We start from the raw sequence: 14,276 nt of genomic DNA, 5'->3' as shown, positions 1-14,276 counted from the left end.
GGGGGCCCCCCCCCCCCCCACCGTGGATGAATTTCGTGCACTGGGCCTCTAATGCTTTATTATATTTCTTTAGTTTTCCCCACTGTTAAAAATGACATTTTATCTTATTTGAAACACTTGAAAGAGATAAAATGAGAGGCAACTCCGGGAGAATCGGGACAGAGGGTCTGGGGGAGTGGCAGCCCTCACATGCCACCTCACCTCTACTGCAGTCACTATAGAGTGCCAGGGAACACAGTTTGAAAACTCTTGTTCTAAAACAGTGGATGTCTATTAAGATCGCTTGGGGAGCATTTAAAAAAAGTTCTTGTGGCCCAGCCAGTGTGGCCCAGTGGTTGAGCATCAACCTATGAACCAGGAGGTCACAGTTCGATTCCCAGTCAGGGCACATGCCCAGGTTGCAGGCTTGATTCCCAGTGTAGGGTGTGCAGGAGGCAGCTGGTCAATGATTCTCTCATCACTGATGTTTCTAGCTCTCTCCCCCTCTACCTTCCTCTCTAAAACCAATAAAAAATATATTAAAAAATAAAAATTTCTTATGCTGGGCTTTATTCCCAGAGACCATGATTTAATTAGTTAAAAGTAGGATCTGGGCATCAGGATTTCCTCAGGAAACCTCCAGGTTATTGTATGGAGCAGAAAGACTGATAACCTTGGACAATGACTAAGAGGTCAGGCCAAGCCTGGACAAAAGCTTACATCTGACACAAACAATGACACCACGCAGGGCTAACCCAGAGTTTGGCTGGCCTTTCCAAGGTGTCTCTGAACCCTTCGGCCAGGTGATCTTGATTTTTTTCCTTTGGGATTTTGTTTTCCAGAGTATTTCCTAAATAATTTTCATCTCCTTGTAAGAAATTTTGTTGTTAAAAGGTTACATTGATAAAATGCTCCCAAAGCTACTGCTATTTTAAAGTTGTGAATGAAAAAGGAGCTATGTAATATAACTGACAAGCTGGGGGTTGGGGGGGTTGGAGCAAATGACAGGCCTGACAAGCTCAGTGACCAAAAGTAACCACGCAGGATGGTCTGATCACAAATTCCTCACTGGGCAGGTCATAACAGGTAGTCACATCCCAGGCCTACAGCTTCCTTAGCAAAGGTCAACCTTGACCTTAAGTGAGCTCTGTCTATTGTTCTCATGCATCTAGGTAGGGCAATATACCTTTGAAATTTCAGAGTGATTTTTTTTCTTTTTGTGAATCCTCACCTGAGGATATTTTCCCATTAATTTTAGATAGAGTAGAGGGGATGGAGGGAGGGAAGGAAGGGGGAAGGGGAGAGAGAGAGAGAGAGAGAGAGAGAGAAGAGAGGCACATGGATTGTACATGCCCTTGACCAGGAATAGAACCTACAACCCTTCAATGTTCGGGCTGACACGCTAACCACTTAGCCACCGGCCAGGGCCTGAGTAATTTTCTTTTCCTCCCCCTCCAAGGTACAACCACAGGCACCAGAGCACCAGACCACAGAACTTCTCATTATTATCTTGTTCCCTGAATACCATCTGTATGTGCTGTAAATGTTAATTATTAACTATTGTGTACCCATCAATGTAAAAGAAGTATGTTTCTCCATTTTGCTTTTTATCCAGTCTCAGAGATTTCCCTGCTTTGCTTTCCTCCTGCCTCCTTATCTACCACCAATTAATTTCATGTAACCCTCCTTACATCTTCTTCTTTGATTCTAATGTATAAAATAAGCTGCAAAACTGCCATTCTCCAGAGCATTTTCTCAGTCCATTGAGATTTTGCTTCCAGGCATAGCCTCAAAATTTGGCTCCAATAAACTCTTAAAAGACTTTGCTATAGGCTGGACATTCTTTTGTCAACAAATCCACACACTTAGATTTGTTTTGTAAGTCAGTCTCCCATGAGTTTCATCCAAACAAGTTAAGCAATAAAAACAAATCCAAGAATCTGCAATGGGAAGTTGGGATAGACTGTATTTTTTAACCTTCTTTATTCACTTTTTTTTTAAAAAAAATAAATTTATTTGGATAACATTGGTTAATAAATTATGTAAATTTTAGACTAGATTTTCATGTGCTAAGATCTCTGGAAGGTTGAAAACTTTTTTTCTGGAATATAATAGTACCAGGAAGACAAGATGCCTCGTTGAAGTCAGACTTTCTCTAAATCCCAGTCACAAGCAGAATTGGAAGATGGACACTCCTAAGTAAGGGAAGATGACTGGTAGAATTTGCTGGGACTTGAACTTTCAGAGGTACTTCTCTGTGACTAGAGGAAAAACAATGTTACATACTTGTAATCATAATAAACGTTTCGGGGCAATTTTCCTGCAGGTGCCTTGCCTTCATAGAGGAACTCTGCCATAAGTAACTGATGTGATCTGTCGGGTTAGACCCAGTCAGTCTGCAAGACCCACAGACCCTGTGGCTCTGCGTACATGCTTCTGCACAAAAGAAAACTTCCTATGTTTTTCTCCTTTCACCCCTCCCAGAGGTACAAGGAGGAATAGTTCAAGTACGTGGGTGCTTATAGAAGGCAGTTCTTGCCCACTCAGAGGGGAGAATTAAGTCTAAATGATTGTGTTTGTTTAAATAAGTTTCTTATTTTTAATCATCTATGGCATATTTTTGGCCCAAGGGGTAATAATTCTCGAAATATGTTATGAATTGCTTTTGCTGTTAATACTCATTATTTTTTAAATATTGAGACTTTTGAACTATAAAGGATTTTTCTTTCCTTTTAATTTTCCCACTCTCTTATTCCCAGCTAAAAAAAAAAAAAAAAGCCACTCAGTAGGAAACTGGCCTGACATTCAGCTAGCGGTGATGCCAGCTCCTCTGGAATGCTGTGTGGTGTTGTGCTGTGACTTCCATGGAATTCAATCCCTGCCTATCAAGGGCTCCCACTTATTTTAATATCATATGTTGGAAAATGTGAAAAAGGTTCAATAGGCTCTTACCACTAAATTGTGAGTTAGCCTTTGAAAATAGTAATTAATAGCAAAGAGAAATGCTCTATTTTAGGCTTAGTCTGATTGGCTTCCATTGTTCAGTTGAGGGATTAAAGGAAGGTGTTGAGAAGGAGGCACGGATGGCACTTTAACCCTGGCATCCACCCCTGCCTCCTCTGTGCTGAGAACTGCTCTTTTGTGACGTGGTCACCAGTTGCTGCTCTGTTGGTTGTGAACCTGCATTTCCGAGCAAGACACTTCGGATTAATGGCTGAGCCTTTCATTTGGCTTCTTCCCACCCCTTCAGCTCCCTGCAGGAGTCACATGGTTAGACATGCCTGACTCCCAAATCCAGCCTAGACTCTGAGGACTCGACTACTTTGATGCCTCAGTTTCCCACTTCCATCTTTTGGTTGGGGGTGGGAGGGACATACAATAATTCTCAAACATCTATTTAAAAATTATTCTCCTACAAAACAGTGGCAAGATACTAAATATTTTAGGATTGGGGGATCTTTGGAAGTAACAGAGTCACAGCGGTTGGCTGTCTGATGGAGGTGACTCAGTGGGAGTGACCCTCACCCTCTCCCCACTCCCACTCCGCACTATAGGGGTTTCCTGGCAGGGATCTTGGTACAGCATTGAGTTGCCTACAGTGGAGTAGATGTGAGCCTTGCAAGCGCTGGGCAGTGGCTTTAATCCTGCTGAAGACAAGGTTGGACTTTCCCTATGGCGAGATGGAAGGAAGTGGGACCTTGGAAGGCAACCCCCTTATCTTACAGCATCAATAGGCTTTCCAAGATACCTCATCCTCCCATGGGGCCTCCGGAAATTCTTTTCCCCATGGCATCCCAGGAACTCCACTTCTACTGGTAAGAGGGGGGGACACAGAGAGCGCCCCCACTGGTAACAAAAGGACAGGAAAGAAAAAGCCTCCCATTTTGTGCATAGAATTATGTTGTCAACAGAATTCAAGTGTTGTGCGTTGTACTGGGTGCATTGCATTTAAGCTTCTACTTAGAATTGTGAAATATAGCGATTTTGAGGGAAAGTATTTCTTTTTAAAATGTACATTGTTTGGAAAATGGAAAAAAGCCAAATGTAATCAGAAAAAAGGGAGGGAAAATAAACTACAGAATCATAAGGAACAAAACTGTTTGTTTTATTTTTGAAGAGAAAGAAAAAGACCTAAGATATGCTGGTGTCTCTGACTTGAATGGCCTTTTCCAAGTTCCTTTGACCTGGGCAGGTTTCCTAGTCAGCTATAAAAATCAGGTCATCTTTGGTAACATTCTTTGAAAAAACACAATGCCAAGAGAATGGCCGGGAAAAGGTTTAGAAAAAGAGAAACAAAAGCAAAAGCTCCATCGGATTAGAGGAGCAGAGCAAATTTTTCTGGTTGGTTCCTTTATAAGAAATTCAAAGGAAAACCTAATACTATCTATTGTAGTACAACATCATTTTTCCTAGAATTTGGTTGCCTCCCCTCTACCAAAGCATCTCTCTGTGAGTTTACTGTTCTGAGAAATGTCTGTCCCACTCTTGCTAATATTTTAAAATATTTACTTTCGCCCGAGCAGGTTTGGCTCAGTAGATAGAGTGTCAGCTTGAAGACTAAAGGGTCCCAGATTTGATTCTGGTCAAGGGCACATACCTCAGTTGCAGGCTCCTCCCTGGCCCAGGCCCTGCTCAGGGCTCCTGCAGGAGGCAACAAATTGATGTGTTTCTCTCACATTGATATTTCTCTCTGTCTCTCCCTCTCTCTTCCACTCTCTCTAAAACTCAATGGAAAAATATCCTCAGGTGAAGATTTAAAAAAATAAAATAATAAAATAAAATATGTACTTTCTACTAACACTGTAGTTTCCCCTGCAATGCTTCCTAGGGGATACATAATTTTGAAAGGTTTCCTTACTTGATTATTATCTGCAAAATACCTAGCAAAGACAATTATTTTTATTTCAATACCTTATAGTTAGCATGTGAAATGGAGCCTGCTACACTAGTCTATGCAGGAATTCTAGCCTCTGGGGCAAAGGAAAACAAGCACTAGCATCAGTAAGATGAATAATGTGAGCAGAGGACTCACAAGCAAAGACTCATAAATTGCTGTTAGTAATTTTTCAGACAGAAAGAGCAAGGTTTGTAACAATTCCTTTGCCCTGTTTTAGAAAATCTCAGAATGTTTGTCATACCCAAACCTGCTTCCTGAGGGGTTTCCTATGACGGTCATGTTCTCTGTCTCATTATCCTGATGTTCTAGCCACAATTAATAGACTAGAATGGGCATTTGAGAGGCCGGGCAATCAGCCCCATCATTTGGTTACAGGCCTGGCAGTGGCCTAGCATGAAAACTCTGGGCAACAGAGGGCTACTGATTGACTGGACAGGTTGGGACTTTGAATATGAGACAGAGAGAGTCACAGTTTGGGTGACTGGACAGAAGACAAAAGATACGTGGAGAAAAGAAAGTAAGCGGAAGCCAAGTGGACACTGTGAGGCGGCCGAAGGACTGATGTGGAGGGAAGAAAGGGAAGTAGTGTGGTGAAGGGGGAGGGAAGGGTGGTGGAGGGCGTCAATGGGGGGAAAGGGGGACATCCGTAATACTTTCAAAAATAAAGATACATTTTTTAAAAGAAAAAGAATAGAAAGGGGAAGGGATCAAATGTATAAATTGCCAGTCATAAAAACAGTCACAGGGATGTAAAGTACAGCATCAAGAATATGGTCAATAATATTGTAATAACAGTGTATGATATTATGGTGTCAGATGGTACTGGACTTATCGGGGTGATCACTTTGAAAGGCATATACATGTCTAATCACTATGTTCTACACGGAAACTAATGTCATATTATATGTCAACTATAATTGAAAAATAAAAAAAAATTATTTAAAGAAGATATTAGTAATTAGTTGCAAGAGCAAAGTAAGCAGAGAATAGCTGAGTCACCAGAACTGCGGAGGAGTGAAGTAGGTAGGGAAGTGCAAATGCCGGCTCCTGAGATGACAAGGGAAACCGAAGGATTTTCTAATTTCTGTTCTCCCATGAAGCCTAGCTATTGTGTCCCAGGATATCCTTACAATAAACCCCTATGGCCTGATGTAACTCCAACCTAAAGGGGTCTAGCTAACACAATTTGGCTCCATGATGAATTTTAGGCTACATTTCAAATATTTACCACAATAAATGGAAATGATTAATTTATATCTAATTAGCTTTTCTTAATAAAACTGTTGCTATACATGTGTTTGAAACCATTGAACATATTTTTGTGTAACTAGGGAGATTTTTTTAGATCTTAGTCAGAGAGAGGTATAATTGCATTTTCTAGTTAGCCTCATAATAAACTGGAAGAGATATATGCCTGTTAGGTTAAGGGAAATGCAATATCTAGTAATTTGATTCTATTTAATGCTTGCATTTTATAATCACTGTTGACTTCAGTGTAGCAAGAATGGCTCTCCCACCTCTCCTGCAATTATCTACAATCATAAAAATAGTGGGGGAAAATAAAGGGTTTCAATAAAATTATCAAGATGAATTCACTGTCTATTGTTTAATAAGAATCAGATATTTTCCTGTCCAGAATTCCATTGCAGTGCAAATCTTGTTATTGTGGATTTGTTACTGTGAGCAACCAGACGGGTTTGGATTTTCAATGTAGTAGTAAATACTGTTGAAATAAGGGGGCTGCAAGTGATGAGTGTTAAAGTGCGAGGGGAAGAGTAGGAGACTTTAATTTGGAGATGAATGTGGACTACTGCCCTCTTCTGGAAAGAGTAGGAGGAGCAACAGTGTACAGATGTGTGGTAAGATCTTCAAACATTTTCTAAATTCACTTCAGTAATATGTAACATATGTCTACAATATTCTGGTTTGCCATTCAGTCACATGTAACATATGTCTACAATGTTCTGGTGGGTCAAACCCTAAGAATACCTGGAATTATTCTTCCCTTTGAAAAGCTTACAGACGTGATGGGGAAATGAAATATCCCAGAAATGAAAGATAACTTTAATGGATAATACAATAAAGTATCAAATCAAACGAAGTTTGTTTATATTACCATGACTCAATAAAACTCTGTATTATTCTATTCTTTGTAAAACACTTTCGCTTTAGTTAGATGAGGAATAGAAATATATACAAAAGAAGCTGCCCAACCAGCATGGCTCAATGGTTGAGCGTCGACCTATGAACCAGGAGATCTTGGTTCAATTTTCAATAAGGGCACATGCCCAGGTTTCAGGCTCGATTCCCAGTTGGGGGTGCGGGGGGGAGTGCAGGAGACAGCCCATCAATGAGTCTCTCTCATCATTGATGTTTTCTATCTCTCTCTCCCTCTCCCTTCCTCTCTGAGATCAATAAAAAATATATTTTAAAAAATGTTTTCTTTTTTTGGGTATTCTCTCTCAGCACTAAGGAATTCTTTGGCATATTTTTTCTTTCTTAGTAGCTAATCACCTATATAGTTAATAAGTTTTTATATTAAACTTTGCTTGTTGAAATGATTGTGTGGTTTCTGTCTCCCAACTGGGCCCTCACTCACTCTCCTTCAAGAAAGGCACACCCTTGCCCTAACCGGTTTGGCTCAGTGGATGGAGTGTTGGCCTGCGGACTGAAGGGTCCTAGGTTCAATTCCAGTCAAGGGCATGTACTTTGGTTGTGGGCACATCCCCAGTAGGGGGTGTGCAGGAGGCAGCTGATCAATGTTTCTCTCTCATCGATGTTTCTAACTCTCTATCCTTCTCCCTTCCTCTCTGTAAAAAATCAATAAAATATATTTTTAAAAAAGAAAGGCACACCCCTCTGAAAATGTCTAATCAAGTCAGATTTGAATGTCCCTGTTGAGGTGTTAAATCGCTGCTTCTGAGTACAAACCTGGACGGAGATTGCACTTCCATGGCATGGAGCTGCCAATACTCTGTGACTTGGGGGTTTTAGGCTTCAAAGCATTTGAATAACTTGAATACATTCAGCCATGGCAGTTTTGTGCCTTCAGATCAGAATTAGGACAAAAGAAATATGACTAGTGTGGTTTGCTGGAACCCTTCTGTATAGACTCAACTCTCGTCTTAAATAGAGCAGTTTATAAATAAAAATGATTCCCTAGTTTAAAAAAATCCCTCTGCCATTGAGATTCCTCTCTCGATTATACTCCTAAATCTTGCTCTAGAGTTCATGCTTACAACATTCACCACTTAGATTTCCTTCCCCGCTTTAGGCATTTTCTTTTCCTTTTTTTTGCCTCCTATGAACATTTCCTTTCGACTATTTCATTGATTTTATATCACTCATACACACACAAAAATCATTGTTTATAGCATTTAATTAAGGCAAAGTTTCAATGCATACTATCAAAAGGAAAATATCTCATTTTTGCTTCCCAGAATTTCCAACATGTACAACATATTGGGTTCCAATTTTTTAACATAAAGATCAGAATTTCGAGTTTTAAAAGTGTCTTTATATTTTGAATATATTTTGTGTTGTGTTTTAAAATTTCATTCTACTGTGACAATACCAATGACGTGATGTTTATCCTGAAAAATTATAAAGTCCCTCTATGCCCCTCAGCACAACCATCCTAGTGACATTGGCCTGACAGTGAGAAGCTTTCCCATGCTGGGCCGAGCAGCTGTTAACACTGTCAGTAACTGGAAAGTATGAATGCTTTGGAGGAGACCTTGGAAGTCACAACCAGGATGCTCAGCTATTTATAATAATAGTTTGGTGTCCAGATTTTAAATTCAGGAGAACTTTAGCTGAAAGAGGCCTCATCTGACAGATATGGAAACTGAGTTTCAGCCCGGCTCAGCGACTTTCTCAGGGGCACACGGAGGGAATGGGGCTGAGCGGGAAGAGGATTCTTCCCTTTCCATCTCTGCCGCATTGGATTTGGTTACACCACTGCTCTGAATCTGATGAGGATCAGAGCTCCTTGCGTTGAAGTTACTTTTAAAAGGCAACATTATCCTAGTTCTTGTCAAACCTAGCCTTTATGATCATTTGTATTTTAATGATCAAGTTTTTCTCTAATTAGCTTCTCCTAATAAGAAAACTTCATCATAAATGTGTTTGGAAACCATGAAAAATATTTTTATGTATCTCAGGAGGTGTTTTTTAGACCTTAAACCAGAGAGAGGTACAATTGCATTTTCTAATTGCCCTTATAACAAAATGAAAGAGATTTGTTCCTGTTAAATTATAGTTAAACTCTCTAATATTTCGTTATTACAACTAAAATCAGCTAAGGTAACTCTGCTGCAAATTCCACATTTTCATTTTTCTCAAAACAATGACCATAGCAGGAGAAAATCTTCAAAGGTATATTTTAAAAATATATTTTATTGATTTTTTACAGAGAGGAAGGGAGAAGGATAGAGAGTTAGAAACATCGATGAGAGAGAAACATTGATCAGCTGCCTCCTGCACACCCCCTACTGGGGATGTGCCTGCAACCAAGGTACATGCCCTTGACTGGAATCGAACCTGGGACCCTTGAGTCCGCAGGCTGATGCTCTATCCACTGAGCCAAACCAGTTAGGGCCAAAGGTATATTTTAGAGGAACAATTATATTTTTTTAAAAGCACTGGAATCAGGTCAGAGAAATAAAGTGTAAGCTGGCTTTTCTACCTGTCTCTGGTGATGTCATCTAAGTCTCAATTACATCATCAGTAAAATGGGGCTAATGATAGATGCTCTCTACTTCACAAAGCTCTTGCACGGAAAAAATAGATAATAGGTGGGAATTACTTTGAACTTTTCTTCAGAAAATCTCTGTATTACTAGTTTTTTAAAATATCATTTTATAATGCTAACAATTTGTTATATGTCTTATTTAAAATGTGTTGTATTTTGAGACAATCACTACAAAAAGCAGATTTAAATATGATAATATCACAATTTAAAAATGAATACCTTTTTGTCGGTGGGTAGTTGAAATATTGGGGGGCTCACTTTGTAAAGTATACGATTGTCTAACCACTATGTGGCTGTACACCTGAAACTAAAAGAAAATAATATTGACTGTGAATTATAATTGAAAAATAAAGTAAATACCTTTTAATGTTGCAGGAAGATGGCTTTAGAATTAGCCTGCCATCCCTTCTTTATATGGAATACTAGGGGCCCAGTGCACAAATTTGTGCACCTTGAAAGGAACTGTGGGCCGCAAGGCTGCAGTGGGCACAGGGGTGGGTCTCGGCCCATCCTCTGTGCCCCCACCTGGCCCCTCCTGCTGTGGCCCCCGGTCCCCTCTCTGCCAGCAGCCCTGCTCCCACTGCTGCTGCTCCCACACACTGTCGGCGCCGGCCCCGCTCGTACCCGCTGATGGTGCGGAGCAATTGGGGCCAGCGCCAGCAGTGGGTGTGAGCGGCAGCTGCTGCCCTGATCGCCCCTCAGGAGCAGGGGGAGGTGGAGAAGCCCTGAGGGGTGATCAGGGCTGGCAGCTGCTGCTTGCACCTGCTGACAGTGCCGAGTGATCAGGGCCAGTGCCGGGAGCCAGCAGCGGGTATGAGCGGTGCCGGCGCTGGCTGCAGGTGCGAGCGTCAGGCAGGACTGCGGCTCCCGGGAGCAAAGAATTTTTGATAACCACCAGAGGCTCGCCCTAATGACAGCGACCGGCACCCCACCTTGGTCTGGTGCCCCTGCTTACCTGCTCCACCATCCCGCTGGGGCTGACACCCGCCATGTTCGGCACTCTGCCACCTGCTGCCGATGCTCACCATGTTCTGCACGCGCCCCTTGGTGGTCAGCGCACGTCATAGTGACTGGTTGTTCGGTTGTTCAGTTGTTCTGCTGTTCGGTTTACTTGCATATTAGGGTTTTATATATACAGATAAGGCTGACTGAATATAATTTGGTCTCTGTCATGGGATTTGTTTTTATACCACTAGATGGTGCAATTTGAGGTCTGAAGCCTGTCCAAAAAAATTATCAGAAGCTTAGTGATAGAGTTACTTTTCCTTTGGAAAAGGCAAAGTGAGGAAAACGAGAGGGGGCTGTTAGTAATATATGAAGTCACATGATTGTCCTCTCCCAGAGGCAGAGGAGTGTAGAGTAGAGCACGAGATCAGGAGACCTGTTCCTACGTATAGTCTTTCACTAACTAGCTCTTAGATGACTCACTTCACTCATCTGGACATGGGTTTTTCTTCTTTCTCTGCTTCCCTCTCTTCCCTTCTCTGGAACCAGGACAGAGATCACGAGTTCTGTGGTGGCCACGATATGCAGATGAAGTACTCAGCAAGGACAATGCCAGTGTTCTGTCTAAATGTGTGGTCTGGGAAGGCAGCCAAACAAGTCACAACCATCGGGTTCTGCTCCTGTTCCTGCTATGCTCCCCAGGCAGCACTAAGCCTCCTCTGATCTTGCCCACTTGTCTATAAAACCGACTCTCACATCTGACATCCACCTCCTCTGAGCAGAGACTACAAGGATGGATGAGACAATGCAGCCAAAGGCCAGACCTTTTAATGAGAGCTAATTATAAGCAAAGCATTTGTGGTGAATACATAACTAAAACCTGACCTTTCATCTGTGTTCAAATGCTCCCGAATTGGGTGACATCATTCCCACATGTGAAAGAATATTTTGCTGGAGAAGTGAAAATTATTAAGGGGGAGGAAACCAGGCCTTTGAAGGAAAGTGCAAAGACCAGGAGACAACCCCTCTGCACAAAAGAAGGGTGAGGGTGGCAACATATTCTCTTCACTGGTAAGAAGGAAACTTGCAATAAGAGTGGAAGTTTTGAATCCATTTTGAGTTGATTTTTGTGTATACTCTAGGCCAGTGATGATGAACCTATGACAAGCGTGTCAGAGGTGACACGCGAACTCATTTTTTGGTTGATTTTTCTTTGTTAAATGGCATTTAAGTATATAAAATAAATATCAAAAATATAAGTCTTTGTTTTACTATGGTTGCAAATATCAAAAAATTTCTATATGTGACACGGCACCAGAGTTAAGTTAGGGTTTTTCAAAATGCTGACACGCCGAGCTCAAAAGGTTCGCCATCACTGCTCTAGGATAAGGGTCCAATTCCATTCTTTTGTATGTGGACGTCCAGTTTTCCCAGAACCATTTGTGAAAGAGACTATCCTTTCCCCTTTGCTATATTCAACGGTGAAAAATTGCAAGCTTCACTCATGCTCAACACAGTCCTGGAAGTCCTAGCCAGATCAACTAGGTAAGAAAAAAGAAATAAAAGGCATCCACATTGGAAAGAAAGACGTAAAATTATCTTTCTGCAGATGATATGATCTTATAGGTAGAAAATCCTAACGACTACACACACACACACACACACACACACACACAGACACAGAAACAGTTAAAACTAAGAAATGATTTCAGAAAAGTTGCAGGATACAAAATCAACAAACAAAAATGAGTTGTGTTTCTACATACTACCAATAAACTATTCAAAACAGAAATTAAGGAAACAATCTTATTACAATAGCACCAAAAAAAAGGATAAAATACCTAGGAATAAACTTAACTAAGGAGGTGAAAGACTTATTTATTGGAAACTATAAAACACTGATGAAAGAAATTAGATACAAACAAATGGAACGACATCCTGTGTTCATGGATTGGGTAACTTAATATTATTAAAATATCCATCCTACCCCAAGTGATCTATAAATTCAATGCAGTCCCCATCAATATTCCAATGGCACTTTTTACAGAAATAGGACACAGCCATCTACATTTATATATTGTGAATATTTGCTTTCCATCAAAATAGCTCATATTCTTGTAGTATTGCCCATAGAACTGGTTTAGTGAAAATCTATTTCATTTTACAAACTACTGCTTCAGGATCTTAATTATAGGCTGCAAATATGGAAAGAGAGAAAAAAATATAACCTGTTTAGTAGTGTGGTAAACTCACTACACTAAGACTAGAAAGCCTAGATTTTAATTTCAACTATATGATTCACTAGCCATGAAATAATAGAAGTAAGAATAACAATAAATGGGAAAATCTTTCATTTGGATTGCTTTTTAATGTACAATATTTTTCACATATGCTAGTATTTGTTTAGCAAATTCTTTCTGGGGCTCAGTTTGCTTATCTGGAAAGTGGGGATAAGAACTCCTAGTCTGCCTGCTTCACAGGAATACTGTAAAAATGAAAGACAAAAAATATGTAAAACTGCAGTTAGAATCACAAACCGCTATGTAGAACTATTATTGACACTAACGTGAAGAGTCAATATGACAATGGATGACCCCATCAAGGGTGACGAGAGAAAAGAAGAATGAGACGAACTAAATTGGTCAGTTGTGAAAACGTGGAGGCAGCATTCCTGGACCGCATAAATATCTCTTATCCACGCAGATGTCTCACAAATGAACAAGGCAAGGAATTCTGGCTAAGGATGCATTTCCCAATCTCATCTCCTATCGAAAATTTGATCTCGTCCCAGATGATTCCAAGCTGCCTCTCAAGGCTGTGAAAGTTCTTAGAGCACATACATTTATAGGAAGCTTTCTTTTTCTCTTGGGAAAACACTTGTCCTAGAATGAAATGGCTACAATGTTCTCTGACACAGGCAAAGACTACCCCCTTCCACGTGCTGAAAATGATTACATAAAGAAATTGGTTCTGGGCCTGTGTGTTATAAGGCTGCTTTATTACACTTCCCTTCTGCTTACCTTCTAAAACATTTCCCCAGTGTGGGACACATACCATTTGGTCAGAAAAATCGATAGATGCTTAAATGCCTGGAAGCATTTATCTGTGTTCTCAATAGCTTTATCTCTGTGCTGAAATAAAATGCTTTTTGATCGGAATCCTCTCTCTTCTCACCTAATAATGGATACAGATGGAACCTCTTCAATCAGAGCAGAAAACCACCAAACTCAGGACGAATCAAAGGGTTTCAAAACATATTGACAGCTAAAAATGCTCTTACCTGGGCGATTATGTCTGTAATTTCTGAATAACTGTGGCATCGTCCCACACAAGATCGAGCCAAAAAGTCTTCCACCAGCCGCGTTCCAATGCCGTATCCCCTGTGGATGAAGGAAAGACTGTGGTCTGGAAATAATATTTGAGTACTTAGTGCTAAGTTTGTCAGTGTTTAAGAATGGATTCATCTAGTTAGCACTTGCCAACTGGATTACAAACTAAACCTAACGTGACAAGTCAAATGGCTATTTAACAGTGGGCTTCTTATTTGTCCCACAGACCACAGAAACAGAGGGCCACAAGGCCCTGGCCGGGTAGCTCAGTGGATTACAGAGTTGTCCTGATACACCTAGGTTGCAAGTTCCATCTCCAGTCAGGGCACATACAAGAATCAACCAATGAATGCATAAATAAGTGGAACAACAA

The 14,276-nt window shown here is 40.7% G+C and overlaps 1 protein-coding gene across 1 annotated transcript in view; it reads right to left on the bottom strand.

Moving 5' to 3' along the window:
- TRAPPC3L (trafficking protein particle complex 3-like) overlaps positions 1-14,276 on the bottom strand; it is a 37,943-nt gene that overhangs the window by 15,509 nt on the left and 8,158 nt on the right. The window contains exon 3 of the mRNA XM_005884684.2: positions 13,855-13,954. Within this exon, the coding sequence (XP_005884746.1) occupies positions 13,855-13,954 (100 nt within the window). The remainder of the gene's footprint in view (positions 1-13,854; positions 13,955-14,276) is intronic.

Source organism: Myotis brandtii, unplaced genomic scaffold (assembly GCF_000412655.1).
Source record: "Myotis brandtii unplaced genomic scaffold, ASM41265v1 scaffold847, whole genome shotgun sequence".
NCBI lineage: Eukaryota > Metazoa > Chordata > Mammalia > Chiroptera > Vespertilionidae > Myotis > Myotis brandtii.
The sequence above is the reverse complement of the archived record's forward strand: the minus strand, read 5'-3'. Positions and strand labels throughout refer to the sequence as shown.